This window comes from Oenanthe melanoleuca, chromosome 22, assembly GCF_029582105.1.
Source record: "Oenanthe melanoleuca isolate GR-GAL-2019-014 chromosome 22, OMel1.0, whole genome shotgun sequence".
NCBI classification, from domain to species: Eukaryota; Metazoa; Chordata; class Aves; order Passeriformes; family Muscicapidae; genus Oenanthe; species Oenanthe melanoleuca.
In genome coordinates, this window is record NC_079355.1 from 4,957,616 (window position 1) to 4,980,263 (window position 22,648).

The 22,648-nt window shown below is 65.0% G+C and overlaps 2 protein-coding genes across 2 annotated transcripts; one reads left to right on the forward strand and one right to left on the reverse strand.

Annotated features, from left to right (window-relative positions):
• Positions 1 to 566: 566 nt before the first annotated feature.
• LOC130262002 (transcription factor IIIB 50 kDa subunit-like) lies at positions 567 to 3,639 on the forward strand. The gene is made up of 4 exons (XM_056508741.1): positions 567 to 759; positions 1,275 to 1,334; positions 1,537 to 1,858; positions 2,276 to 3,639. Exons 1-4 carry the CDS (start codon positions 606 to 608, stop codon positions 3,324 to 3,326), a joined length of 1,587 nt encoding a protein of 528 aa, XP_056364716.1. The 5' UTR covers positions 567 to 605; the 3' UTR covers positions 3,327 to 3,639.
• ADGRA2 (adhesion G protein-coupled receptor A2) lies at positions 3,628 to 22,259 on the reverse strand. The gene is made up of 19 exons (XM_056508739.1): positions 21,997 to 22,259; positions 14,720 to 14,791; positions 11,838 to 11,909; positions 11,680 to 11,751; positions 11,478 to 11,549; positions 11,205 to 11,368; positions 10,924 to 11,137; positions 10,531 to 10,695; positions 9,798 to 10,005; positions 9,579 to 9,728; positions 9,287 to 9,448; positions 8,948 to 9,157; positions 8,428 to 8,635; positions 8,040 to 8,248; positions 7,797 to 7,924; positions 7,327 to 7,450; positions 7,084 to 7,229; positions 6,878 to 6,967; positions 3,628 to 6,630 (listed from the first exon to the last, which is right to left on the reverse strand). The coding sequence occupies exons 1-19, from the start codon at positions 22,215 to 22,217 to the stop codon at positions 5,433 to 5,435; spliced, it is 3,885 nt and encodes a 1,294-aa protein (XP_056364714.1). The 5' UTR covers positions 22,218 to 22,259; the 3' UTR covers positions 3,628 to 5,432.
• Positions 22,260 to 22,648: the final 389 nt, after the last annotated feature.

Genomic DNA, 22,648 nt, shown 5'->3' on the forward strand with positions numbered 1-22,648 from the left:
CGCTGTTGCTCCCTGATGGCAGCACTGGCCTCAGACTGTCGCCCTGCAGTTACCGCCCTGCTCCTCCGCAGCGCTGGGCCCGGGGTTCCCCGCCGAGGAGGGCGAGTGGTCCCCTCGGTCCCGCTCCCGCCGCCGCTCCCGGGGCCGCTGCCCCGCCTGCCCGAGCATCCCCGGCGGAACCGGCGGCGGCGGAACGCAGCGTGCGGGGGCGGTGCCCCGGCCGGGTGAGAATCGGGACGGACCGCGAGCCGCTATTGGTGGGTTCGGGATGGGCGGTGCCGCCATTGGTGGGGCCGGGCGGTGCCGCTATTGGTGGGTTCCGGCCGTACCGCTCTTGGTGGGTTCGGGCAGGGCGGTGTCGCCATTAGTGGAATTGGGCTGTGCCGCTATTGGTGGGTTCCGGCCGGGCTGTGTCGCCATTGGTGGGTTCTGGCCGTGCCACCATTGGTGGGCACGGGCCGGGCGGTGTCGCTATTGGTGGATTTGGGCCGGGCGGTGCCGCTATTGGTGGGTTCTGGCCGTGCTGCTATTGGTGGGCTCGGGCCGCGCCGCCATTGGCTGTTCGCGGTGCTGCCGCCCCAGCGCTCCCCCGGCGCTCCCAGGCCATGGCGGCGCGGGGCCGCTGCCCCGAGTGCGGCTCGGGGTCCCTGGTGGAGGACGCGCACTACGCGCAGCAGCAGCTGGTCTGCGCCGCCTGCGGCTGCGTCCTGTCCGAGGGGCTGCTCACCACCACCTACAGCGACGAGGAGCATCTGCGGGGTGCGGGACCGGGGCGGAACCGGCTGTGCGAAGCTCGTTCTGGCCCCTCGGAGCCGCTCCGGGCAGCGCAGCGCTCCCCGAGCCGTGTCCCGCTGTGCCGTTCTGGGCACTGTGGGGTCAGAGCGGCCGCTCCCCTCCCTCCATCCCCCCAAACACCTGCAGGGTTTTCCATCACGGCACTTCCCTGCCAGGGTTTAGGCTTGGAGCCGATGATGAGCTTTAAATTTAAACTGTGGGATCTCTTATTGTTAAAAGAGATACTAAAATCTCACTTAAATCTCTTAGAAGAGCTTTAAGTGCCACAGAGCAGCCACGAGGCCGTTGCCAGGCTCTGTTTGCGGGGAATCCCTGGCTCAGAAGAGATCCCACAGCTCGCTAAACAATTAAAACCAGTAAACAACTAAAACAATTCTGGTTGTTGGAGTCCGGTTCTGTGGGCATCTGGTTGCCCCAGATCCAAGTGTGTCTGCCCCTGGATTCCCTGCAGTACTGACTGATCCAACCCTGTTTTCCAGAGGTCGCCTATTCCCAGAGCACTGGCCAGAAGGAGCAGGTCAGCCGCTGCCTGCAGCGAGGTAAGAGCAGTTCCTGCACCCCCCGCTCCGGTTTGTTTAACTTGTTTCTAGCGGTGAAAATGTGTCAAAGCCCTTTCGGAGCCGAGCAGAGCCGGGGGAGGGCCCTGCCCCGAGGGACTGGGGGTGTTTTAGTGCCGTCTGTGCCCTGCTGGAGCTCGGGGGGAAATTCCCCGCTCCGTGCCTGACGGGGCGTGTCCCGCAGGGATCCGGCGGGTGCAGGACCTGTGCAAGGTGCTGCAGCTCCCGGCGGCGTTCGAGGAGACGGCCGTGTCCTACTTCCAGCGGGCTCTGCAGCTGCCTGCCTTCCGCCTGGCCAGCCTGGAGAAGAAGGAGCTGCTGGGGGGATGCTGCGTGTTCGTGACGTGCCGCCAGCGCAGCTGGCCCCTGACCATGGGCACCGTCTGCTCCCTGCTCTACGCCAGGCACGACCTGTTTGCCAGTGTCTACCTCAGCCTGCAGAAGGAGCTGGGGCTCTCGGTGCCCGCCCTGAGCCTGGCAGACCTGGTGACAACACACCTCAACAGGTGATTGCAGCCCTTTGGCAGCCCTGCTTTGTCCTGGCTGGGTGAGAGGCTGAGCTGTGGCATGGATGCTCAGGCTGGGCTGGCTGAGCTGTGATTTTTACCTGGCCCCGTTCTCCTTAGTTTGGAGAGGGCAGAGAGGTGCTCAGGGAGGCACCATGAATCACAGAATCCCAGATCTCCGAGGCTGGAAGAAATCTCTGAGGCCATCAAGTCTAACCCGTGCCCAATGCCCACATTGTCACCCAGCCCAGAACACCGAGTGCCACCTCCAGGGATGGGGACTCCACCACCTCCCTGGCAGCAATTCCAATGTCTTTCCATAAAGCAACTCTTCCTGATGTCCATGAGCAGCAGCCATGGCAGGAGCAGCAGTTTGTCCCCAAGCTTTCCCCTGACCATGGCTTTTTGCTCCCACAGCTTCCGGCTGCTCCAGCCCACAGCCAACGTCCCTGCAGCGTTCCTGGAGGACAAGGAGCAGCTGCTGGCCCGGACCATGGCCATTGTGGAGCTGGCCAGCCAGACGTGGCTGGTGACAGGCCGGCACCCCGTGCCCATCGTCACGGCCGCCGCCTTCCTGGCCTGGCAGTCGCTGCGGCCCGGCCCGCGCCTCTCCTGCCCCTTGGCGCGGTTCTGCCGCCTGGCAGGGGTGGATCTGCCCCCCCCCGCCCACCTCAGGCTGAAGGAGCTGCTGGAGATCCTGCTGGGAATGGCCTCCCAGCTCTCCTGGCTGCGCGGCTTCGCCTTGGACAGGAAGATGGTGGTGAAGCACATCGGGGACCTGCTGCAGCACCGCGTGTTCCTGCTGAAAAACGCCTTCAGCCAGCATGGGGAGGAGCAGCAGGACCCGGCCCCAGGCCAGGGCTGCCCCAGCCAGGGCTCTGTGGGCTTGGGCTCCCCGGGTAAGGACTGCCTGGATAAGGGATCCCCAGGCCAGGACTCTATGGGCCCGAGCTCTCTGGATAAAGGCTCCCCAGATAAGGGATCCCTGGATAGAGGTTCCCCAGATAAGGGATCCTTGTCCCAGGGCTCTGTGGGCTTGAGCTCCCTGGATAAGGACTCCCCAGGTAAGGATTCCCTGGATAAGGGATCCTCATCCCAGGGCTCTGTGGGTCTGAGCTCCCTGGATAAGGATTCCTCAAATAAGGGCTCCCTGAATAAAGGCTCCCCAGATAAGGGATGCCCAGGCCAGGACTCTGTGGGCTCGAGATCCCTGAATAAGGGCTCTCCCAGCTCTCCTCCAGGAGCACAGCAGCAGGGCCGTCCCTGGGCAGGGCCAGCCCGGTGTGGGGGTACCCTGAGGCCCCTGCTGCCCCCCTGCCTCCTGCACCCCAGGAAGAGGCTGCGCTCAGCAGCTCCGAGCGCTGCGGCCACCACAGGCGATGAGCCCATCTTGGACAGCGAGATCGAGCAGTACCTGCGCAGCCCCGAGGAGATCCGTGCCCTCAGCAAGGCCAGGGCCTGCCTGTGAGCGGGCCAGGGACACTTCTGGGACCAAAAGCATGAAGGCCACCAAGGACAGTGATTGTGCTGCAGAGACAGTCACCCAGAGAATGATGTTGTGGGGAGGGAGGACCCTCCTTAATGTGCTGGACCAAAATGGGGCTTTTTATGGAGGGACAGCTTCAGGTCATGATACATTTCTGTTACAAATAAAAGTGCAGGTGCCAGGTTTTCCAAGGCAGTCTCACCTTGGACTACTTCAGCAAAGGGTCAAAAAACTGCAGGCCAGGCTGTATTTGAACATGAAGTCTGAGAGAAATTACAGTAGATCTTGGCAGATTGGCATATCTTTAATATATTAAACAAAACATATCTGCTAGAAACATTCTATTCATATAAAAATGCAAAAAGACCCCTTTAAAGACATTTCTTTGGCATATTTCCCTCCCCTCCCCCCGGATATTTCAGGAAGCTTTGTTGATATGTCATTCGCTTGTAAACAGACAAAACAAAGTGTAATTAAGAATACAAAGCTTTTTCTCTAATACTGTCACAATGCAGCAAGCAATAGAACCACGGGGCATCAGCCAGGCTGGGGAGGCTGCAGGAGCTGCAGGAAGGGTTTAAACTGTGTTAAATACCAGGGACAATGAAATATTTAAACATTTGACTGGGCAGAGAAGCCGAGGCAGGCAGGGAGTGGCAGGTTAAGCCCAGGGGTTCCCCAGCCCTGTGGGGTGAGACCAATCCCCACTAAGTGCTTTTTCCTCCCCTGGCTCGTGGCCCTGCCAGCCCCACGACGCCTCGGAGGTAGCTGTGTTATTAAACTCATTTGCAGGTGGGGGAAACTGAGGCAGGGGAGGCTGGAAAGGGCAGGGGAGGCACCAGACTCCCACCTTCCTCCTCTGCTTTGCTGCAGCCTGGCTGTTTTACCTGTGTGCTGGGAAAAAGGGGAAGCTTGTTTTTCAATGGGAACAATAAGTGCTTGTCCAGGTTCCAGCCCGTTGTCTGAGGAAGGTCCCTAATTCCTTGGCATCATTCTCTTGCATTCCCAGGAATGGTCCCTGCTCCCCAGAATGGTCTCTGCCTTCCTAAGAGCAAACCTAGATATTTTCTGAGCTTAAGCACCTGGATTAAGGACACAGAGCTGCTCTGGGCCTCTCCCACATTTTGGTTCTTTGGTGCTTTGGCACAGAGGGTCAGTCCTGGCTCTGGCAGCAGCACAGGTCTGCCAGCCCACCCCATGGCATGCTTGAGCCTCTGAGGGCCTGGGAGCATTTTCTGGCTGTGATTTTAGTGTCTGGAGCCTATTCTGGCCGTTACTTTAGTGTCTGGCATCAAAGCAGTGCAGACAATCACCTCACCTTGGAGCTGAGGCTCCTCTTACCTTGTGCTTGGCTTTGCAATATGGCTTTGGCACCACGCAGCCCCCGGGGCTGACAGGCAGGTAGGAACTTTCCAGAGGGAGCAGCTGCTCTCCGAGGCAGAGTGCTCAGCCTGAACGCTGCAGAGGGAGCAGCTGCTCTCCAGAAGCAGAGTGCTCAGCCTGAACGTTCCAGAGAGAGCAGCTGCTCTCCAGAAGCAGAGTGCTCAGCCTGAACGTTCCAGAGAGAGCAGCTGCTCTCCAGAGGCAAAGTGCTCAGCCTGAACGTTCCAGAGGGAGCAGCTGCTCTCCAGAAGCAGAGTGCTCAGCCCGGGGCCGCGGTGCCTGGACGTGAAGGGCACTTGGAGTGGTCCCTCAGCGGGGACATTGCAGTCGTGGCACGAGCGGGCAGGATCGGGACCCTCGCGTCACCTACGGCTCTGTCTATACATATATACATTCAATAATATAGCTTTGAAAAATAGACATTTCCTCTGTATAATATAAAATAGCATTTAGGATCAATCTCAAGTGACATGCAGGAGGGATTAAAGCACGGCTGCGATCCCGGCACTACGGCGGGAAGCTCGGAGCCTCCTCGAGGAGGTGGGTGTGCCCGGGATGGCGGATCGTGCTGTGCCCGGGGCAGCCGGAGCCCCCGACCGTGCCGCCCATCCCCGCTAGTGCACTGGTGATGCCCGCAGCGCTGGCCCCGCCCTGCCCCGAGCAGCTCCGCAGGTAAACGCTGCGGCCCTTGGTCCTCGCCCACCTTCACACGGTGGTTTCGCTCTTCCACAGGCCGGTCTTCATGCCGGCCACGCTGTCGGGGCTGGCCAGGTTGATGTCGTACTTGCTGCCCTTGAGGCCGCCGTTGTGGCTGCCCACGTTGAGCGGGTAGGAGCGGCGCTTCGCCTCCCTCTCGGCGCTGCCGCCCGGCCGCAGGTTGTCCCGGCTGCCGCTCCTCCGGCGAGCCTCGGCCAGGTCGGGCCCCCTCCGGGCGCCGTCGCTGCCCTCCGAGGGGCTGGGCCCCGCGTCCCCATCCCTCGGCGCCGCGCGGCCGCCGCTGGCCGGGCTGGTCCTGCCGCTGGGGAAGCTCTCGGAGTGGCTGTTGTGGAGGCTCCCGCTCTCGCTGGACGGCTGCTCCGAGGGGCCCCGCAGCATTTTCAAGCGGTGGTGCTTCCCGTCGCGGCACGGCTTAGTTCTGCCGCGGTGGCTCCTGCGGCCGTGCAGGTTGCTGGTGCTGCTGTGCCTGACGGGCTTCCCGTCGGCAGCGTCCGGCTCCGGGCAGGGCGCCGGCCGCGTCTCCACCTGGCTCTGGGCTAGCTGCAGGTTGGTGAGCTTGCAGCGGCCCCCGGCAGAGCCGGCGCTGCTGGGCGAGGAGGAGGAGGAGGCGCCGGAGCGAGCGGCCTCTGGCTCGCAGCCGATGAAAACCTGCGAGCCGTCCTCTGGCCCCAGCCCGGGGTGCACGTAGGCCTGCATGGGCAGCGCGCTCCGGTACGACGGGCAGCAGGAGAACCAGGAGCTGAGCACGTCCCGGCGCCGCAGGCAGTGGTGGGCGAAGATGAAGAGCCCCAGCGCCACGGCGGTGACGCCGTAGAGGCAGCTGAAGACGATGTTCAGGTACCAGCGCTGGGACACGGCCATGGCGCCGAACGTCCACAGGGCCACGTACAGGGCGTGGGTGGCCACCAGCGCCCAGAACTGCACCCGCAGGGAGTAGACACCGTCCCCGTCGGGGCACGGCGGCCCCGAGTTCAGCGTCACCGAGATGGAGCCAGAGTCCGTCAGGAGGTCACTGGTCCCCCCCAGCCGTGGCGGCGGCTCCAGCGGCTCCGGGATGGCTTTCTGCTGCTGGGGTCGGCACTGGAGGCTGAGCCCGGCACAGAGGAAATAAATCCAGGTGACGAGCAGGATGAAAGCCACGGGGACGTAGAAAGCGCCCAGGCTGGGCCGCCACACCAGCCAGCAGCTGTGCGGGAGGAGAGCGGCTCTGAGGGCTCGTGGAGCTGCTCGGCGCCCCTGCCCTGATGGCACGGGCTCTGTGCAGCTGTGCCGGCTACCTGGACCATTTTTTCCCAATATATGGATAACTGTCAGGAAAAACTCACTGACCTTTACCCAAACTTATCGAGATTCCCAGTGGCACCAGTTCCCCTGCCCCAGCAGAGAGAGGCCACCCACGCGGGAGGGAGGAAGGATGGAGCAGGGACACTTACTAGGGGTTGTTGTCGTGGTAGTTTTGGATGTTGACAGCTGCTGTGATCCCACAGATGATGAGGGGGATGCCGCCGGCGATCAGGTAGAACCTGCGGGGAGGGGCAGTGTCAGTGCTCACCTGGAGCCCGAGGGAGAGCAGGGGATGGGTTTGTCCAGGGAAGCAAGTCCCGCCCCAGCCCCTGGGGCAGGGGGAGGGGTTCGGTACCGCAGCATGGGTCTGGGGGCTGCCTGGGACGTGTCCCTGTCCGGCTGCTGTGGCTCCTTCCAGGTCACCTCCTTGTAGAGCACTCGTGCTTTCACCGCCATCCAGAGCAGCGTGGAGAGGGAGGAGTAGTGCAAGATGATGCCGACCTGCGGGAGGAGCCGCGGTTGGGGAGGGGGTGTTGGGGAGGGGGTGCCGTGCCCCCCTCCCCCCGTGCCCGCCCCGCAGGCACTGCCCGGTACCCACGGCCTGGCACACGGCCCGGTAGCCGGTGAGGGTGATGCCTCCCGCGAACACGGCGGCCGTCATGGCGATGTGGAAGCAGAGGTTAAGCAGCATGTGCCAGCCCTTCTGCGGGATGAGGATGGTGCTGCAAGAGCGAGAGGACAGTGGGTGCCTGTGAGCTCCGGCCTGGCTCCCTTTGGCACAAATGCTGCACCTGGGGGAGGCACCAACAGCCTGTCCCTGGCCATGAAGCGTGGCTAGAGGAGATGAACAGGTGTGTGCCTGCACATGGGCAAAGGAGCAGGACCAAGGGCCACTCACTGGGCAGCACATTCCTGGAAAGTCATCTGATAAGCCATTTCCTAAAGGGCCATGTCCACGGCCATCCCCGTACACCTTCTCCTGGCTGTTGGCACCTGGGGAGCTCCTCCTGCTGCCCACAGAGACACCCATCCCAGCACAGCCCCCAGACCACCAGCACGCTCCCTCACCCGTGGTGGACGATGTAGGTGATGATGGTGGTAAAGAGGCAGAGCAGCAGCACGGCCGTGCAGGTGTACATGGCCGGGTGCAGCACCTCCACAGCGCCTTGTGCCTCGCTGGGGAACCCGCTGAGCTCCTGCACGGCACAGCACAGCACAGTCAGACCCCACTGCTCCATCCCTGCGCCCCAAACCCACCCCCCGGCAGCCCCCACGCTCCCCACCCTGGCAATGCTGCTCAGCCACACCTACCATGAGCACGGCCACGTTGCTGAGGTGCCGGCAGTGCAGGGAGGTGACGTTGGGCTCACGGGCAGCCAGCTGGCACCCCTCGGCGCTCCAGCCCCCCATGCCCCCCAGCACCTCGAAGTTCCAGTAGGCAGCCACGGGGTCCGTGCCCTCCCCGGGGTGTCGCAGGGACACGGCCACCGGCTCTGACAGGTTCCCCACTCCACAGCCATCTGCAGGCACAGAGAAACCTAGTCAGCAGGACAAGTGACACTCCCTCCACCTGCACCCACACAGGGAACCCGGCACATCCCGTAGCAACATTGCCATCTCCCTGTGAGGACCCCAGAACCTGCACAATGCCCCGGGGAGCCCCAGGGGCACCCCAAGCACCCCACCATGCTGCCCTTACAGGTCCCGGCGTAGATGACCGGGGTGGCCACGCTGCGGCGCTTGCCATCGTCGGCCAGGCGGGAGGAGTTCCCGGTGCTGCAGAAGAGTTTCCCGTTGCGGAACACCAGCAGCTGGAGCTTGCAGTCAGCCCCGGGCGTGACTGGGGCGGGGCTGGGGCTGCCGAACAGGCTGGGGGGCAGCTGGATGGAGGCCAGGGCGATGCTGTTCTGCGGGTGCAGGGTCACCGGTGAGCAGGGGCCGACCCCCAGCTCCCGACCCCCGGCGCTGCCCCCGACCCCCGGCGCTGCCCCGGACCCCCAGCGCTGCCCCCGACCCCCGGCATTGCCCCAACCCCCGGCGCTGTCCCGGACCCCCGGCGCTGCCCCCGACCCCCGGCGCTGCCCCCGACCCCCGGCCCTGCCCCCGACCCCCGGCGCTGCTCCCGACCCCCGGCATTGCCCCAACCCCCGGCGCTGTCCCGGACCCCCGGCCCTGCCCCCGACCCCCGGCGCTGCTCCCGACCCCCGGCGCTGCTGTACCTTGATGTGGAAGCTGCTCAGGGAGATGTTGGGCCGCCCCGTGGTGCAGCGCAGCCGCAGCTGCTGGTCGGGCGTGGGCTCAGCCCCCCGCTCGGCCGGGGGGGCACGGCCCGGGGGGGTCCCATCCCAGCGCTGGAACGCCACACAGCTCAGCCCCACGTAGCTCTCGGGCTTCACCACGTACGCCTCGAAGGCGATGTTGCGAGAGTTCTGCCAGGGTGATGGGGGGAACATGAGCCCTGGCAGGGGCAGAGACTCCCCTGGCATAGCCACAGACCCCACAGCAGCAGCCCACCCACCCCTCCTTCCCGTATCCTGCCCCAGCCCGTTCCCCCTCACCACTGCCATGTGCTGGGAGTTGCTGCCCAGCGTGTGGGCTGCGATCCTCTCCAGGGAGCGCACGATGCTGGTGCAGGCCTTCTCCTCCTTCTGGGACATCCACAGGATGTGGTCGTCCACCAGCATGATGTTGCTGGCCATCTCCACGATCACATCTGTCAGCTGGGGACAACAAGCAGCTCTGCAAAGAGCTACAGCCGTCCCCCGTGGAAACACCCCAATTCATTCTTTTCTACCCCAAAACCACCAGGCTGCACTGGGGCAGGTGGGGGACACCAGCAGTGCTTATTACCTGCTTGATCTGGTCCACGTAGCCAATAAACTTCTCTATCATCTGGGCCACATAGAGAACATCAACCATGTCCGAGAAGTTGGCTGCCTCGGCCGTGTAGACGCGGAGCTGGTGAGCCAGGGTCAGGGCGTTGGAGGCGTTGATGGGCATCTGCAGGGCAGATTGATGGTTACCTGCTGTGCCCCAGCGGCCCAGCAGAGCCTCAGGCCCCCCACTCACCAGCACGAAGGTGTAGAGCACGCGGGTGATGTCGTTGGTGTAGAGGCAGTGAGAGTAGTCGCCGTCCTCCCAGCGCCCGGCGCGGTCGCAGCGCCGCCACGCCTGCTTCTCCCCCGCCGCGCCCGGGCCCGCGCCCGCCGGCACCGCTGCGAACGGGTGCTGCAGGCAGGGCTGGAAGGCCGTGATCCCTGCCAGGGTGCGGGGCCACCTGCGGGACCCGCATCAGTGACGGCGGGGACCCGCCACCAGCAGCCCCGCCCCTGTGCAGCTCCCCCCGCGGGCACCGCAGCCCCCTCTGCAAGTCCCGGGTTCTGGGGAGGCTGCGGTGATGCTCCCCCAAAATCCCCGCGCTCTCCAGTCCCGTGTCCCACTCGGCTCCGGCAGCGAGGGCGAAGCAGCGGGCAGTGAGGGGGGCGGGCACCGCTAATTTAAGCCACATTGACTGTGCCAGTAATTTATATTCCGTAAGGGCCCCGCCGAGGTTACGGCGGGCGCCCAGAGCCTTTCGTCTCGTGCCAGAGAAATTCCAACACCTCTGCTGCTGGAGCCAGGCTGCGCCGCCGGCACGGGAAGCCCTTCAAAAGCGCCCGCGCTCCCCGCGGCCCTTAATCGCTACCAGACGTGCGCTCACCTGCGGCGAGCAGAGGCCCCGCACGCACCGCTCGCTCCCCGTGTGGCACCGGCCACGTGTGTCCCCCCCCCGCCGCGCCACCTGTCCCACTGCCGTCCCCACCTGAAGTCCCCGCGGTTGTTGGTGACCCGCTCGGCTGGGCAGTAGGATGCAGAGGTCTCCAGCACCACGATCTCCACCTTCTTGCTGACGTTGCCCTGGGAGGTGGAGACGGCGCATTCCCACTCGCCGTTGGCGGAGACGTGGATGTTGGAGAGGATGAGCTCGCTGCGGGCACAGGAGAGGGGCTGGCACGGCGGGGCTACCCCGCAGCGATCCCCCGAGCTTGGGGACATGGGGACACACGCCATGAAGCACCAAAGGTGCCCACACACGGCGCTCGGTACCCACAAACCTGTGAGTCCTGTGGCCATGAGTCGTCATCGCCATCCCTATCTCTGTCCCCATCTCCATCTCCATCCCAATCCCGATCCCGTCCCGGTCCCCATCCCTGACCTGGTGATGAAGGTGCAGTCATGGATCAGACTCTCCTCCACGATGACGCCCGTCTGCTCATCCTCCTGCACGGGTTCGCGGTTGTGGAACCACCGGATCTGGGTGCTGTTGTCCAGGTAGGTGGCCGTGCACTGGAAGGGCAGCCGGTCGCCCTGGAAAACCACCTGGCGCAGCGACGGGATGAGGTGGTGTGTGTGCAGCTCCGGGGCTCCCGCTGCGGGGGACACAGATGAGCCCGCGCCGCCGCCGCCGCCGCCGCCCCCGCCCCGGCCCCGGCTCACCGCAGCGCAGCTGCCCGTCCCGCGCCGCTCGCAGGGCGATCCCGCGCAGCTGCCGCGGGAACGCGCACGCCGTCCGCTCCGCGATCTGCGCCGGCCGCTCGCGGGCCCAGCGCAGCACCCAGCGCAGGTTGCAGTCGCACGTCAGGTACTCGGTGGCAAAGTCCCTGCAAGGGTTGGTGTCACGGGGCACCCGCGGGGCTCGGGCACCCACCAGCCCTGAGACCCTCGGCAGGGCCTCCCCCGGGGCACTGAAATCCCAGGGCACCAACTCACACGACTTTCAGGGAGGGGAGCTCATCAAAAACACCGGGCGGGAGGCTGGAGAAGATGTTTCCGGACATGTTCCTGCGGGACAGGAGAGAAAGATGGCCCGGAGGGGTCAGGGAGCTGCTGGGAGAGGGGACACCTCCCAGGCCACTTGCTGTGCCCACACACCCCCTCCTGAGAGACAGGGTGTCCCCTGGGAGCTACTCACAGTCGGAGGAGGTTGGGGAGCCCCTGGAAGACGCTGGCACTCAGGCAGCCGATGCGGTTGTTGGAGAGGTCCCTGCAAGGTGAGTGGAGGGGCCATCAGGGCTGGGGATGCCTCGCTGTCCCCGCTGCTGATCCCAGGGCCAGCCCCAAGGCACTTACAGCCGCTTCAGGTCGGGGAGGCCGAGGAAGGCGCCCGGCTGGACCGTGCTGATCAGGTTGTTCTTCAGGTCCCTGCGGGAAGACAGACACGGATCTTGGGGTGTGCTGTGGGAGCCCCATCCCCAGGAGACACAGCACAGGGAGCACGAGCACACCCGTTCCACCCCAGCCCCCATCTCCTTTCTTGGCTCCCCAGGCGCTGCCAACCCCTGCTCATCAGCAGCTTTCCATCCCATTTCTCTCTCGCTGTCTCTCGGAGGGATGCAGGGAAGGCGCGAGGCTCCCCGCTGCTCCCGGGGGGATGCCAGCCCCTGGGCACGCTCTGGTGACACATCGGGTGTCCCTGCACGCTGGCACTGGCTGCTTGCACCGGCCCCACATCCGGAACAGCCGCGTCCCGGCGGGTTATCTCCTGTGTGCGGGATAAGAACGTGGCCCCGGACGGGCTCTGGGCCCTCGAGAAGCTCGTTTGAGCAATTAGCCTGATTGCGGGCGCTCAGCTAATCGGGGTCGCCCGGCTCACCCCGTGCGGGGCACCTGCAGTGGGGAGCGCTGGTGGCATCGGCTGCTCTGCCCAGCCCCTGGGACCCTCAGTAACTTCTGCCGAGCACCGGGAAAGGAAATGGGATCCATATGGATCCGTGTTTATTTATAGCAGTCTCCGCGGAGCTCGTCGCTCGGTCTCCCGCTGCTCTGCCCGCGGGCCTGGGGACACCCCGAGAGCCACAGCCCCGCTGGAGGGGCACAGAGCAGCGGCAGGGATGGGGAGGGGTGCAACCGCTTCCAGCAGAGCCGGCGTGCGGGAGGAGCCCCGCCGGAGAGACGAGAGGGGCCCCTCAGGCAGAGGAAACGCAGCCGGCGTCATCCCGGTCCTTTCGGCTGATGCAACAGCGCTGTCCGCGCCCGCCTTTCCCGTTTGCTGACGGACAAACGCCCGTGCTGGCAGCTGCACGGCCGCGGTGCGGGCAGGTGTGCACAGGTGAGCGGGCAGGTGTGCACAGGTGAGGGCTGGTGCTGAAGGAACAGCTCCACTCACCTGCAGCGCCACCGCCAGCAGCGCCAGTGCCGATACCCACCGCACACACACCCGTCCTGGTTCGTGCCCAGGGCCAGCAGCGCTGCCAGCCCCTGGCCAGCTGCGTTTCACAGCGATTCCCACCCCCAGAAAACCCCCAGCACACCCTGCCAGCCAAAACGCATCCAGTGATAAAACTTGCGGCCCCTGGCTCAGATCTGGGGGGTCTGGGTGCTGCAGGGACCACCAGGCGGGGATAGGACCCAGCGGGGCCGTGCTGGGCCCCAGGGGTTTGCAGCCAGCCTGGCGCTGGGCCAGCCGCAGCCTTCCTCACTCAGGCACTTCCTCCCGCGGGCCAGGGCCGGGGCTGCTGCTGCTGATTTATGATAAGGCTCCTCTTTTTCTCTGCTCTGTGCCTTTGCCTTTGCATTTCCTGCGGTCCCGAACCCCCTCCTCCCCCAGCCCCAGCGGTATGAGAGCCAGCAGTGGCTCAGTGCCACGTGTGCATGGGGACCCCATCACCAGGAGTGCACAGAGACCCCCCACGGCAGCAAACCCTGGCCCCAAGGACCTGAGCCATCCTGATACACTGCCCAGAGAACGCTGAGGGGAGCCCACAAACTCCCTGTGCACAGCATAGACAGACAGATGGATGGACAGAGCCCGTCCTTGTCCCTGCTGTCACCCATCGAGCCCCCTCGCATCCCCCCAGGGCCGTTCCCAAGCGGGGCTGCGCTAATGAGCGCTCGCGGCCGCCGCCGCATACCGTCCCCGCTCAGACTCATTAATCTCATTACGCCGCGACAAATCACTGGAGATGCCAAGCCAGAGGGGGGTGGTCCGTGGGGGCACCCCTGACATCCAGAGATTGCTTTCCCCCCATTGTGCTGGGACCCCAAAGCACCCACGCGGGGTAGGCAGGCTGGGCAGGGGCCTCGACAGCCGCAGGGTGGGAAGCGAGGGGCCCCGCAGCCCCCGCGGTGTCCCCGCCGTGCCAGCAGGGCTCTCCGTGGGGCACGTCTGCGCCACGGCCCCAAACCGACCCGATGAAAACAATTCTGGCTCCTGTCGAGGGCAATCAGGCGCGGCGCAGCGCGATGGGGCTGGCGGGGCTGGGGGAGCGCTGCCCGCCCGCCCCGGGCCCCTCTGACCCCGCGGTGAGCAGGGGGTGACCTGGGGCAGCTCCTCTCCCAGGATATGGAGACCTTTAGGGGCACCCCAGGCACAGGGGGGCTGCAGAGCCGTGCTCCTCCCCAGGTGTGGCCCCTCAGCTGCTCCAGGACTCCTTCCCCGTGTGCCACGATCCCTCCAGTTCTTAAGGGTGCAGTGGCAGGAGCAGGAGGTGACCCCACACCTTGACCCGTGCTGGGGAGGACGCAGCTATGTGGGATGGTGTCCCCAGGGTGACTGCTTTTCACTCACCCCAAAAACAGTCCCGTGGGGATTTCCACGGGAGCCCACAGAGTGCAGGAATGCTCGAGACCCTCGCAGGGCCACGGTGGGGAACAAAACACACTCAGTGCCGGTCCCCGTGCCTGCATACCTACAGATCAAACCCATATGGGGGCCATAAATCTCCCCTTCTCACAGCTCTCTCCATAGAGATGCCTTTCATGGAGAGATAAGAAAGTTGACTTTGTTTGGGGGGACAATGTCGCTTTTCATACCGGCCCTCACGGAGCGCGGCCCCCCCCGGCGCCTCCCGCCCCACTGCAGCTCCCGGGGTCCCCGGGATGCCCGTGGGTGCCCCAGTGGCAAACTGTGCCCTGCAGCGCTGGTCCTGCTGCAGCACATCAGGAGCAGAACGCGAGAGATGGCGCTACCACCCACCATGGAACCTGCATTGCACCGCCCGACCCGCACTCACAGCTTCTCCAGAGCCCGCAGCCCGAAGAAAGAGCCGTTCTCCAGCACCGTGATCTTGTTGTTGCTCAGCAGCCTGTGGGAAGAGCAGAGGGAGAGGGGCAGCCCCGTTACCTCGCCTGCCGCAGCCCCCCAGCCCTGCCCTGGTGACCCAGGAGCTGGTGGGGACTGAGGACAGGCAGAACCCCCCAATGGCTGTGCCACTGTGCTGGGGGCCATGGAGAACCCCGGGGACAGGCTCGATGGCCAGGTGGGAGCATGGACTGCAATGCTGGCATGCAGAAGCCGTGTGGGGATGCTCTGCATGTTCTACATGCCATGGACCACACGGACTGACTGCCATGTGCCCCGTGCTGGCTCCTGGGGCATCACCTTGGTGCAAGGAGCTACACGTGCAGGAGGTGACCCCCACCCCAGCACCAAAGGGGCACCCCAAGGACCCGCAGCTGCTGTTGATCGTGGCATTGTGGCTGTCCCAGGAGCCTCCCAGCAGTGAGATTTTATCCTGAAATAAACAGCTTTGCGACCCAAAGGGCCCCTTGCGGGGTGACGGGAATGGACAGAGGGCACCAGCACCCGGCAATTCAGCCAGGAGCTCATTAAAGCTCGTCAGCGCAATTAGCAGAGCCAGACCCGGCTCTCGGGGACCAGCGCTGGCTCCCCGGAACTCCCGTGCGGCCCCTTGGGCACCGGCGGCGGCAGCGCCGGCAAAGCGAGCCCGAGCCGGAGCGGAGGCAGGCGGCAGCCGGGCGGGAGGGCATCCTGGAGCCCCGGCCGGGGGGAGCCGAGGAAAAAAGGGCTCATTGAGGGCCGGGCCGGGGCTGTTTACACACGGCTGAATGGCCGCAGTGTGCTGAGCCCCGCAGCCCGGCCCCTCCGGACGCGCTCGGCTCGGGGCAGGAGCGGCCCCGGGAGCCGCAGACCCCCGGGCTGGGAGCGAGGGGAGCCCCGGGCTGGGAGCGAGGGGAGCCCGGGCTGGGCGCGAGGGGAGCCCCGGGCTGGGCGCGAGGGGAGCCCCGGGCTGGGAGCGAGGGGAGCCCGGGCTGGGAGCGAGGGGAGCCCCGGGCTGGGAGCGAGGGGAGCCCGGGCTGGGAGCGAGGGGAGCCCGGGCTGGGAGCGAGGGGATCCCCGGGCTGGGAGCGAGGGGAGTCCCGGGCTGGGAGCGAGGGGATCCCCGGGCTGGGAGCGAGGGGAGTCCCGGGCTGGGAGCGAGGGGAGTCCCGGGCTCTGGCAGTGCAGCCCGCCGGGCTGGGAGCGAGGGGAGTCCCGGGCTGGGAGCGAGGGGAGACCCGGGCTGGGAGCGAGGGGATCCCCGGGCTGGGAGCGAGGGGAGTCCCGGGCTGGGAGCGAGGGGAGTCCCGGGCTCTGGCAGTGCAGCCCGCCGGGCTGGGAGCGAGGGGAGCCCCGAGCTCCGGGAGCGCAGCCCCCGCATCCTGCGCTAATGAGGAGCCGCCACCGGGCACCGGCGCGGCCGCGGGGCCCTGGACCCGGCCGGCGGGGAGCGGAAACGTCCGGCGGCCCCGGCAGCTGCAAATTGCTTCCACACGCCGGAGCTGCCGCGGCCAGAGCCGTGTCTGACCCTCTCCTCCCCGCCGGGACCGCGCTCTGCCCGCGCCCGGCTCGCCCAGCAGCGAGCAGAGGTGCCGGCTCAGCCCAGGACCCTTCCAGAGCATGGGACAGCGACCAGGGATGTTCCCATCGCTCTCGCACAGCCCACGGCGCACCCAGTTCCCCGCCACCATCGGTGGGGGCTGTTGCTCAAGGCCGTGCTGTCCCCAAGGGCTCCAAGAGTTTTTCATTCCAGCCGCAGATTTCACAACCGAAGGCACGGGCTGTGCGGGGGATGATGGTAGAACCCGAGCTCCCGACCCGCAGCCCTCGGCTGAGCCCGGGGGATGCTCGCTCAGACCCCCGGGACCGTCTGCACCTCTGCCACAGCACCACAGCTCCTGCCTTAAAAGGCAGCGCTGTTACTCCCTGCAGGACCGGCTGCCCCTGGGATCCGCAGCCCCACCCGGGGCCACCCGCGGGCAAAGCCGCCCCCGGAGCCCCCAGAAAAAGGCCGGGACCCCCGCACGGCTCAGCACACCCTGAGCTGCAGGTGCTGCCCAGGTCTGTCCTTTCTCAAGGAGAAAAGGTCCTTGACTAAAAGGAGGACTTGGCACAAAAAGGCTGAGCTGACAGTGACAGTTTGCCCAAAACTTCTCTTCCCAGTAAATCTTTTCCTGGGTAGGGATCCTGGCTCTTTTCTTCCCTGTCCCACCAGAGCCATCTGGGTCGCACTCCCCAGTTACAGCCCACATCCTCCAACACGGGTTTGTTTTGTTTTCTCTAGTTTCGTGGATATTATGTTCCAAATTGTTTTCTGTTTGGTTTTTTTTTTTTTTTTTTTTTTTTGGGTTGTTTTTCCCCAGGAAGTTCTCATCAGGCTCCACGGCACTTTCCATTCCCACATGTCCACAGGCAGCAGAACTGTGTGTGGGTCCTTGGCACTGTCCCCTCACAGGATATCAATTGAGAACCCCCCAAATGCAATGGGATCTTTGTGCCCACGAGGCCACCACGGCCCAGCCCACGGGGGTCACGGGCCAGCAGCCCCTGAGCCACACTGGGGGCCCAGCTGTCGGTATGTGGGGATGGGCCCAGAGCCCTCCATTGCTTCTCAAACTCTGAGAGCTGCCCCTGGGAAGAGGGAAAAAGGGGTAGGGCAGGGAGCAACCCCACCGCCCCCAGCTCAGCGAGGCCAGGCAGGTGTTGCTGGGCTGGGGGATCCAGGCTGGGACTGCAGGGGTTCCCACAGGCTCACCGAGGTCTGGGGGTGCAGAGGGGACCCGGTGCCCTCCATCCCACCCACCTACAGGCTTGGCTGGCCATGGAAACAGAGGCGGGCCTTTGGAGCTGTTGCTCATCTCCCAGCTCAGCAAGAGCCCAGTCCTGGAGCGATGAGCTGGGAGGGAGGGCTGGGTCCCTGTCACCCGCAGGCCTCGGTGCCCTCCAGGATCCTCCCAGCCAACACGGCACCTTCATCCTGCCCGGTGCCCCGAGACCCTGCGGGCGCGGAGCGTGGGCGGGCGGGGGCTCCAGCCCCGCCACGGGCACAATAATCGGCTAATTGAGCGGTGGCTGGAAAAGTCCCCCCGGACAATGCGGGGATTAAGGACTGGAGCGCGGAGTCAAACGGAAACGATGGGGGATGCGTGCTGGGACGGCGGGGGGAGCCCCAAGGAGCATCCTCCCATCCCGGGACTGGAACGGGTGCAGCATCCGTGCTCCAAACCCCCCCGCGCCAGGGCTGCGGGGGCTCGGAGCCCGCGAGGCTGCCGGCAGAGAGAGATACAGATCCCTTCTTCTCCTCTTTTTTTCATCTCAAAAAGAGGAGCCAAAAGTGAAAAAAACAAGATTGTTTTTCAAGCGTGCTGGAATCCACTTGGATAAATAACAGCTCCAGAAACTGGGCTGCTGAAACAATAAACTTCCTCTGGACCCAACCAAAAAAGGACGCGGGGAGACGGTGGCTCCCCAGCCCGGGGGTTCCTGGGGGGCCGCGCTGGGGGCGGGACCCGGCCCGGCTCCGCTCTCCAAGTGCATTAATTCAAAGCATATGCCGGGAGCAGATACGGCACAGGCTGCGCCCCGAGCACGGCTCGCTGCTCTGCACAGGGATTTCGGGAAGAGAAAAGAGGGGCCCCGGGGCTGCTGAGAGGTGCTGAAGGCTCTGGCAGTGAGAAAGGCTCTGGGGGCGGCAGTATCGCATGGGGTACCCCAGAGGGACCCCACAGAACCCAGGGGGACTCTGCGGCATCCCAGAGGGGCTCACAACATCCCGGGGAGGAATCCACATTCCAGAGGGACCCCACAGCTCCCAGAATGAACTCTGCATTCCAGAGGGACCCCACAGCTCCCAGAAGGACCCCACATCTCCCAACCCGGTGCGGCTGGAGAACCCCAGCCCCGGGGGATCCTCCCCTCCCTGCTTTGTTTGGGTGCTCGGGGGCTCTTCCCCTCCCTGGGCCGTGCCCGGGCGTTTCCTCCAGCCTCACGTCACGCCGGGCTATTTCGGATGGTGAAAATTATTGTTCCAACCCTCGGCTTTTGTTAGCACAGGAAAAATAAGCCCCGGAGAGAGGGCGAAGCCTGCAGAGGCAGCCTGGGCCGGGATGCTCCGACACACCGGGCAGCACCACGACCTGCAGCCCCGGGAAAAGCCAAACCTGATGGAGCTGCAGCCCAATAAACAACAAATAAAAAGCTGAAGAAGGCTTGAGAAAGAAACCATCTGCAGGGCCCAGGATAGAGCAGCCTTGGAGCGGGGAGTTCAAGTAGAACTGGAAATTGGTCATAAGTCAAAGCCCTCTATTCCCTGCAGACAATCTGTAATTTCAGTGCAATCAAGCTGTGCACATAAATGAGGCCTGTGCTGGGATTCCACATCTGGAAGAGGTTTGGGCTCCCGCCCGTGTGACAGCGGGGCTGGCCGAGCCTCCCCAGCCCTCGTTAGGGATGTGGCGCTTTTTCCATGGGGTGATTAGCACGGGGGTCAGCTGGGGGATTAAAGCCTTGTTAATCCCTGTCTGCAGCACCCCAGCACCTCCCAGCCACGCTGCAGGGACGGCCCCCAGAGGTGCCAATCCCCTGGTCCTGACTGGAGCAGGACGTGGGGCTGGGGCCACACTGTGCCCAGCTGCACTGGTGCCAGCCCTGCCAAAACAGCCCGGTGACCTCTCCAGGGCCATGAAAGAGAGCAGGGTGACAACTCTGCACCAAAGCTGGCATCCCTCCTTCCTCCCTGCAGGGAGCTGGGCACAGGAATAACCTAGGTATAAACTGGGGTGGGTGGTGGGGAGCACACACCCAGAAACGTCTGCTGGGGCTGGAGGGGATGTGTGGGCATCACCCCCCACCCCAGACCCACAGCCATCCCTGCGAGGGGACAAGGAGGGGAGAGGAGGCAGCTCTGCTCAGCAGACACTCCCCATCAGACACCAACACACCCCTGGACACTGGGACCATGGCAGTGGCTGCAGGGCAGGTCCCTGGGGCCACAGGCGTCCCTCACCCTTGTCCTTTGTCCCTCACCCTTGTCCTTTGTCCCTCATCCCTGCCCTGCCCACCCAGGGTGATGCCAGCACAAGTTTCCAGGCACGGGGGTATGTGCAGCAGCTGCCGTGGAGGCAGAGCAGGATTCCTCAGCACAGGCCTAATAATTAAAGATAAATAAAGCTGAAGTGTGGGAAAAAGCCAAATGGGAGGAGGGATGAGGGACCCACAGGGTGACAGAGCTCCTCCAGCCACTGAAGCTTCTCTGGCCGCTGCCTGGACAGCTGGACCTGCGGCCAGCCAGGGTCCCTCCCGTGCTGGCGGCTGCTGGGAAGAGCCTCCCCCGAGCTGAGCACTCCTGATTCCAGGCTGGACCGGATGAGCACTGGAACAGGCTCTGCTTTGAAGCGTTACTGCCCCAAACACATTTCCTGCAGCAGGGGCAGAGCAGTGCTGAGCACCCTGGGGGACAGAGGGGACTGAGCACCCCAGGGCACAGATGGGACCTACACCCTGCACTTGTAGGAGCCCTGCTCAGACCCAGCTCACCAGCAGAAGTCAAGATTTGGCTGTCCCCAGCAGGATGTCCCCAAGGCACGTGCAGCCCTTGCCACATGCCTGGGCCCCTCCACTCCCTGCCCGCACCCCAGTGGCTCCAGGAGACGCTCCCAAAGTCGGAGCCTCTGGTTTTGATTGTTCCATCTGGAAAGGGTTTGGAATAAATCATGTTTACTGCACGAGAGCAGAGCCAGGGTCACCGCATATTTGTAGGTTTCTGCCTACGCCTGTAGGTTTCATGTCACGTTTTAGTGGGATCGTGTAATGCCCTAATGCCTCTGCACGGTCATCCCGGCCCCTCCGAGGGAGCCTCAGCACAGACAGCACAAACCCTGGGAACAGCTGGGGAGGGCACTGGAGCAGGCACGGGCTGTGGGATTGGCTGCTTTTCCCAAATAAAAACTGACAAAGGGCTAAACGTCCCCATGAGTGTTTGCGAGGGGCTGACACACAAGGAAGGGCCATAAGAGCAGACACGAAGAGCAAAGCTCACAAGCGATGGAGAGCCCAGCTGTCACCTGCCCGAGGGCCCCAGTGTCTCCCACCGAGGGGAGCACAGGACACCCATCAGTGCTGCTGTTCTGGGACAATTAGTGTTTTTAACGTGGCCGTTGCACTCAGACCCTGCTCATGGCACCGTCCTGTAGCACCTGCGCGTTCATGGCCACACAGCACACAGGGACAGGGGGGCCACCTTCATCTGCCACCATCACCCCAAAGCGAGGGCCCCGTGCAGCGAGAGGCACCCAGAAACCTGAGCAACCACGGGTTCGGGAGTGTGAGAGCAGCCCCCAAACCCAATCCTCTGCAGTGTCCAACCCGCCCCACCCGCGGGGGCAAGGTGGGAGCCTGACACGGGCAGGCAGCGCAGCCACCCCACAGCAGGGACAACGCTCCGGGGGAAAGCGGCGCTCCCCCAGCTGCAGCGCTGCCAGCCCAGCCTCCAATCCAGATTTTAATTCAAACATCTCCTCTGGAGTTATAAATAAACCCTGCAGCGAGCAGCACACGGCTGCCAGCTCCAGCCGAACCCCAGCCCCCGGCACGGGGGCCGCGAGGAACAGGAGCCTTTACGGACCAAGCAGCAGCTTCAGAACCTCTGCACAGACCCCAAACCCATTAACCGCTCCCGATGGCCTCTCAGTAAATATTTCCAGGGACAGTAGTCCCTTTCAAACAAAACCATGTTCCCCAGCACGCAGAAACGCTGCGGAGGGAAGCAGGAGAAAGAGCCCGTTTCCTGGATTTCCAGCTCACGTCCACAGCAGCCCCGCTCTGCAGCGGGCTCCCCTCGGCAGCCCAGAGCCACGACACCCCTTTAAAGCGATTTAAACCACACCACCCAGCACCGAGCGCGGCTTTCTCTGCTGCAGAGTCGCTTATTGAGAGAAAAAAGTAACTTCACTGCGCTCCCGACCGCACGGGCTTCAACCCCAGTCCCCGTATCTCCGGTTCCCGAGTACCCGCCAGCATCTGCCCGGCTCGGGGCGATTGGGGAGACCCCGGCGCGCAGCTCCGGCACGGAGAGCGCTCAGCGAGACCCACGCGTGGGCTCCTGTCCCGCTCAGGGTGTCCCGGGGCGGCGCGGGGCAAAGCCGGGCCGGAGGGAGATGCTCGGGGGAGATGCCCGGGGAGATGCCCGGGGCCGGGAGCGATGCCCGGGGCGCTGCCGCTCGCGGTACTCACAGAGTGACGGTGCCGTCGGGCAGCAGGCGCGGCTCGGGGGGCGCCGGGAGCCCCCCGCCGCTGCAGACCACCCTCCGCCGGGGCGCGCCGGGGCCGCCGCCCGCCTTGGGCCGCTCGGCCGCGCACTTGCAGCCCAGGCTGAGCGCGGGGCAGCTCCGCGCCCCGGCCCCGGGGCCGCTCAGCGCCGCCGCCAGCAGCAGCAGCGCCGCCGCCCGCCGCATGGCCCCGGCCCCGGGCCACGGCTCCGGGTCCGGCTCCGCGCCCGCCGCCGCCCCGCTCCCCGGGGCGGCTCCGGCGGCGCCGCCTCCCCCGCTCGCAGTGCTCCGCCGCCGGCCCTGGCGCCTCCCCCGGCCCGCCCCGGCCCGCCCCGGCCCCGCCGGGGGCAGCGGCTCGGCCCCCCCGACGGCACCGGCCAGGAGGAGCGGGGGGACCCGCACGGAGCGGAGCGGAGCGGAGCGGGAGAGCAGAGCCCGAGCCCCGCGGGGTCCCCACAGAGCTGGGGCTCTGCGTCCCCCCGGGGGGCTCCGGCTGCTCCCACCCCCTTGCGTGGGTCAGAGCCACGCGGTCCGTGTGGCCATCCTGCGGTGCCTCGCTGTGACATCCCGGCTGTGACAGGCACAGGGTGCCGTGTGGAGGTTGGTGACAGACACGG

Coding starts and splice junctions, on each gene's coding strand:
- LOC130262002 (XM_056508741.1), top strand. CDS start 606: ATGGCGGCGCGGGGCCGCTGCCCCGAGTGCGGCTCGGGGTCCCTGGTG. Junction 760..1,274: donor CGACGAGGAGCATCTGCGGG/GTGCGGGACCGG, acceptor CCTGTTTTCCAG/AGGTCGCCTATTCCCAGAGC. Junction 1,859..2,275: donor GTGACAACACACCTCAACAG/GTGATTGCAGCC, acceptor TTGCTCCCACAG/CTTCCGGCTGCTCCAGCCCA.
- ADGRA2 (XM_056508739.1), bottom strand. CDS start 22,217: ATGCGGCGGGCGGCGGCGCTGCTGCTGCTGGCGGCGGCGCTGAGCGGC. Junction 11,910..14,719: donor CTGCGGGCTCTGGAGAAGCT/GTGAGTGCGGGT, acceptor GTCTTCCCGCAG/GGACCTGAAGAACAACCTGA. Junction 8,249..8,427: donor GGTCATCTACGCCGGGACCT/GTAAGGGCAGCA, acceptor CTGTGCCTGCAG/ATGGCTGTGGAGTGGGGAAC.